This window comes from Halichoerus grypus, chromosome 8 (assembly GCF_964656455.1).
Source record: "Halichoerus grypus chromosome 8, mHalGry1.hap1.1, whole genome shotgun sequence".
Lineage (NCBI taxonomy): Eukaryota > Metazoa > Chordata > Mammalia > Carnivora > Phocidae > Halichoerus > Halichoerus grypus.
Window position 1 is genome coordinate 32,702,571 of NC_135719.1, and position 6,000 is coordinate 32,708,570.

A 6,000-nucleotide genomic window follows, 5' to 3' on the forward strand; every position below is an offset into this window, starting at 1 on the left:
CGCGGCTGCGCGGCACGGAGCAGGGCCGGGCTCGGCCGCGAAACCAGCTCCGCCGCGCTCCCTGCGACCGGGCGAAAGAGGGGACCGACGGCGACACAGGCAGAGGCGGTGAGGGAAACGCTATCGGCTTCCCCCCCGCCCCTTTCCTGGGCCCGACCCCCTCTACGACCCCAGCCCAGCTGCGACACAGGCCGAAAGCCAGTGCGTGAAGTACAGTGCCTGTGCCCACGGGACTGCGCGCTACAGCGTCCAGATAGAGGCTGCGGGTCGGGGGGAAACCCCCACCTCACCTGCGGGGCTCAGAGCCTTGAGTCCCCAGGGTCCAGGAGAGCCAGATGGGCAGCAAGAGAGCCGGGAGCTTGGAGCACATGGCGTTGCTCCTCCGACCTAATCTGGGTGGGATCCGCTCTCCCCCACAGCCACTGAGCATTCAAACAGCGACGCGGGGATCCCCGCCCCTGCCCCCACCCACGGGCTTTCCCGCCTGACCCATGATCCAGCCCCTCGCATGGCGGCCCGATTAATTATTTATGCTCTGTATTACCATTTTAAAAAATCGGCACATTAAACTATTCCTCTCAGTCTCACCTCCGAACATTTCATACGAGCACTGGGCCCTCCCTGCTCACGTAAATACATTTATAATGAATGGTAAAGAGAGGCCTGATTATGTGCACCTTATCAGTAAACTGGAGTCTAAATCAGACCTGGAGACCCTGGACTGTCATTCCAGGGTTGGGAAAATAACTTGCTTTTTCTGGTGCAGCGTGGAGCTGTCCGTGGTTCTTATAAAGCCGGGAAACTCCTTTTCCCTAGGATAGGCTTCAGTCCTTTGGTTCTCATTAGAAAACCAATGATACTTTGGCTAAGGAACAGACCGATGTACACCACAAACCACTCTGCCCTGTGTGTCACCACAGTGTACCTAAGGGGTATTTGTTCACCCATGACCACAGGTTGCATATTTTTCTTTAGTGAATAGTCTTCAATAAAGTTTCTCTGTGCCTCAGACTTCGAATACTGAGAAACATGGTTACACAATTCTACTTGTGATCAACCAACAAAACCTACAAATCAAGTTCACTTTTGTGCTTGATAGACTTTCTTGGGCCATTCCAGGACTTAATTAATTAATAGATAACTGCCTTTCTGTATTGACTTACTTTTTTCTATAAAGATTAAGGTTTTTGGGGTGCCTGGGTAACTCAGTCGGTTAAGCATCCAACTCTTGGTTTCTGCTCAGGTCATGGTTTCAGGGTCCTGAGATTGAGCCCCACATGGGGCTACCCACTCAGTGCAGAGTCTGCTTGTCCTTCTCCTTCTGCTCCTCCCACTGCTCTCTCTCTCTCTCTCTCTCACAAATAAATAAAATCTTTAAAAAAAAACGATTAAGGCTTTCTTTTCTACTGTTGAGACTTTATGTAGGTAAATACCTAAGTCTAGACCTTTATTCTTAAGTTGGCATGTTTCTGTGCATTAATCTTAAATATCATTGTCTTTTTTTAAAAATCAGCAATTTTATTTTTGGAACAGAAAATGTGACCGCAGAACCTGAAAGGTTGACATTAAGATAGGTTAAAAGACAAATATAGCTCCCTAATTGTTTTCTGGAAAAGTCTGTTCACAATTACTTTGTGTTCTGTGTCCTGTTAATGTGCAATGGAATTATAAGGAAAATGAGTTCTATGTTATCATACCTTCCCCTCCACATTCATGGTTCAGTCTATTTCTATTTGTGTATACCTCTTTTAGAGAAATGCCCTCTGGGGATCACAGCTATAGAAAGTAAACAATGAGAATAAAATGAGTAAAGCTGATAATATAATAAGTATTATCCCCCTTTCTACTATTTTATATGTTCTAAAACTTGCAAAACCACATTATAAATGTAATTATTATCCAACTGTGTACCACTTCAGATCTTAGCTTCAACCAGTGTCTGAGATTTTTTTTTTAATATTTTTTTATGTATTTGACAGAGAGAGAGAGATAGTGAGAGAAGAACACAAACAGAGGGAGTGGGAGAGGGAAAAGCAGGCTTCCTTCCAGGACCCCGGGATCATGACCTGAGCTGAAGGCAGATGCTTAATGACTGAGCTACCCAGGTGCCCCACTGTCTGAGATTCTTGACCTTATTTTTCATCCCAGTTGCTGCTTTAGCATGCAATTCCACAAGAGCTCTGATCATCTTTGCATGAGAACAAACTCACATCCCTCACTTCATGTCCACATTCCTTGTCTCTCACCTCCCACTTTCAAGTTTCTCAGTTGACAATGAGATCCAAGATGCTACCTTCTCAGTACTTACATATGTGCAATCTGAAGTTGCAGGAGAGCTAGCCATCCATGGGGTGGAATTTTGGTGAATGAGAGGTGGGAGCCAGGTAGATAGATAATTTTCCCTTTATTGCCCCCTAAGAAATGTTCTAAGATGCAGCAGTAGCTCCTATGTGTTCTCTCTTCTTCCATGCCTCAATCCACTTGTTCTTCATTCTTGTTTTCATCAGTATTGCACACTTTAGTAAAACTGTAGCACTTAAATTTTGCCTCAGGATATATTTTCTGGAGAACCCAGATTAAGTCATCAACCAATTGACAAATTATTAAAATTAACATCTAATATGCAGTCTTTTTTAATACGAAAGCAAAATCAAAGAGAAACATTGTGGTGAGTATATACAGGTATAATTAATGTACATGAGTTATAAGACTCATCATGGTTGTTGCCCAGCTTGCACTTATATGAGCAACAAAGGCTAGGCATGCAGCCCCTGGACCCACCCTCCTGTATCAGCTCCTTCTCACATAGCCATTTTGGAGGGTTGAATGAACACTGAACTCCAGGTACCTCCATCCTGTGACTCTTCTTGCCAGGATTCCTGAAACCAAGAATAGTTCCATATCTTTACTAGATGGTGCTAATGTATTAGCCAAACCAGCAGGAAATTATTGATTCACTTTTCATTTTAACTTATTTTCTACTGAAGGAGAAAAAGGATATGGGGTCCCACAATGGGTAAATTTTCATGTCAGAAGAAAAAGGACAGGAATTCCATTGTTTCATAGGAAAGTGGTTTTAACCAGGGTAGAATAATATTTTGGGGTCCTTGAGGTAGGAAGAAAGAAGAGAAGAAGATAAGTGAAGAGCATCACATGATCACTTTACCTGGCTGACCCAAATGCCTTTCACCAAACTGTCTCTTGTTCAGTCTTAGTTGTCTCTTATTTGTAGAGAATCAACTTGTTTTTTTAAACAGCATCAAAGCTTCTGACAATATATTTTAAAGCTCTTTAAAAATAATGCAATCAATTGGAGGTATAACATATGAAATAAACTGTTAAATCTATAGTTAGCTGAGTCTTGGCACATGTATAAACCAGTATACATTCTCATCACCCCCTAAATTCCCTCTCAATCATTAAACCTACATGTCATTCCCAGGGATTCTAGACAAGCACTGACCTAAGTTCTATCATTACAGATTTTTTTTTTTTTTGCCTAGCATTTCACATAAGTGGAGCTATGCAGTTATGTTATTTTATATCTGGATTCTTTCTTTTACTACCATGTTTCTGATATCTATACATGCTATTGCAGATCCATAGTCTGTTTTTCTTGACTCCTGAGTGGTGTTCCATTGTATGGCTATTTCACAACTTATTTATCCATTCATCTGTTTTTGAACCTTCCTAGTTTGGACTACTGTAAATACAAAGTCATATATAGGTCTTCTATGGATATATGGTTTAATTTCTCTTAGGTAAATACCTAGGAGTATAATGGCTGAGTTGTATATAAGCTAATGTTTAGCTTTATAAATATTTTCCACAGCAACTGAGGATTTTACATTTCAACTGTAATGCATGAGAATTAAGCTCTTCCATATCCTCTCCATCCATTCTAGTGGGTGTATAGTGGTATGTCATTGTGATTTTAATTTGCATTTGCCTAATGACATGTAAGTATATAAACAAGTGTAATTTATTTCATAGTGACCACTCATATCTTCATTTTGAATAAATAAGATTTTCCCCATTTTTAAATTGCATTCCTAGTCTTTTTTATTAAGATGTAAGAGTTCTTTATATATTCTGAATACAAGTCCTTTGTCAGATATATGTAATGTGAATATTTTCTCCCAATCTGTGGCCTTGCTATTAACTTCTTTGATAGTATTTTTCAAAGAAAAAAAGAAATTAATTTGGATGAAGTTTAATTTACAACCTTTCTCCTTTATGGTTCATACTTTTAGTATTCTACCTAAGAAATCTTTGCCTAATCAAAAGTTATGATTTTCTCTGTGCTTTCTTTAAGAAGTTACTATTAATATTTAGATCTGTGATATACTTATAGCTCTTTTTTTATGGATGATGTAGGTAAGAGTCAAAGTATTTTTGTTCCATATGAATGTCTAGTTGTTTCAGCATGATTTGTTAAAAATCTTATTCCTTCCTCCATTGAGTTCCCCTTACATTTATGTTGAAAATCAATTGATTTTATATTTATCTTTTATTTAGCTATTTCATTGACCTATATGTGTATCCTTTCACCAATTTCATATTGCTTTGATTAAGGTAGCTGTAAAGTAAATACTGAAATCAGGTATCATAATTCATACAACTTTGTTTTTCTTCTTCAAAATTGTTTTTGACTACTCAAGTTCTTTTCATTTTTTAAAAAATTTTATTTATTTATTTGAGAGACACAGAGAGATAGTGAGAGGAGAGCATGAGTGGGGAGGAGAGGGAGATGTGGGGCTCGATCCCAGGATCCTAGGATCATGACCTGAGCTGAAGGCAGACACCCAACTGACTGAGCCACCCAGGTGCCACAAGGTCTTCTCATTTTTATAGACATTTAAGAATGATTTCATTAATTTCCATAGGGAAGCCTCATGGGATTTTAATTTGTGTTACATAAAATCTATAGATGAATTTAGGGAAAACTAATATCTTGACAATACTGAATCTTCCAATCTAGGAAAATCCTGTATCTCTCCATTTATTTAGACAATCTTGAATTTTTCACAAAAATATTTTGTAGTTTTCCATGCAAAGGTCTTCATTGGATTCACTAAATTTATCCCTAAGTATTTCATATTTTATACCATTATAAATGCTATTTTTAGTACTTCATTTTCCCATTGTTTTTTTGTTAATATATAGAAATATAATTGATTTTTATATATTGACATTGCACCTTAAAACCTTGCTCAATAGACTTATTATTTTAATAGAATTTAATTTTTGTAGATTTTTCAGGGTTATATAAAAAATTATGTCATCTGTGATTACAGACAGATTTATTTCTTCCTCTCCTATCTGGATGCTTTTTATTTCTTTTTCTTGCCTTACAGCACTGGCTGAGACCTCCAGTACAATGCAAAATAGAAGTGGTAAGAATGGATACCCTTGCTTTACTCCAATATTATGGGAAAATTTTCAGTTGTTTTGTTGTTGTTTTGTTTGTTTGTTTTCACCATTAAGTATGACATTAGCATCTCCCTCTTATTTTTCTTCTTTTCTCTCTACCCTTTCTCGTTCTCCTCCTCCTCCTTCTTTTTTTCTTCCTCCTCCTCCTCCTTCTTCTTTCCTCCTCCTTCTCCTCCTCCTCCTCCTCCTCCTCCTCCTCCTCCTCCTCCTCCTCCTCCTCCTCCTTCTTCTTCTTCTTCTTCTTCTTCTTCTTCTTCTTCTTCTTCTTCTTCTTCTTCTTCTTCTTCTTCTTCTCCTCCTCCTCCTCCTCCTCCTCCTTCTTCTTCTTCTTCTCCTTCTTCTCCTTCTTCTCTCCCTCTACTTCTTTTACTTCTCCTCCTTCTCCTTCTTCTTCTGTACCTTTCTGAAAAGTTCAGTCTTAAGAGTACAGCAGTACAAAGTATGCATCTGGCATAGATTAGAGTGCTTTTAGGCTCTGACCTAGGGTGTCAGAGCCCAGGCAATGTGAGGAGGGCATGAGGTTTCATAGCTGGAATGAGTGAAAAGGTCTATTTTTTTGGTTAAAGG

At 39.0% G+C, this 6,000-nt stretch overlaps 1 protein-coding gene across 1 annotated transcript in view; it reads right to left on the reverse strand.

Moving 5' to 3' along the window:
• GABRB3 (gamma-aminobutyric acid type A receptor subunit beta3) overlaps positions 1–440 on the reverse strand; it is a 248,134-nt gene extending 247,694 nt beyond the window's left edge. The window contains exon 1 of the mRNA XM_036083608.2: positions 291–440. Within this exon, the coding sequence (XP_035939501.1) occupies positions 291–430 (140 nt within the window). The 5' untranslated portion in view covers positions 431–440. The remainder of the gene's footprint in view (positions 1–290) is intronic.
• Positions 441–6,000: the final 5,560 nt, after the last annotated feature.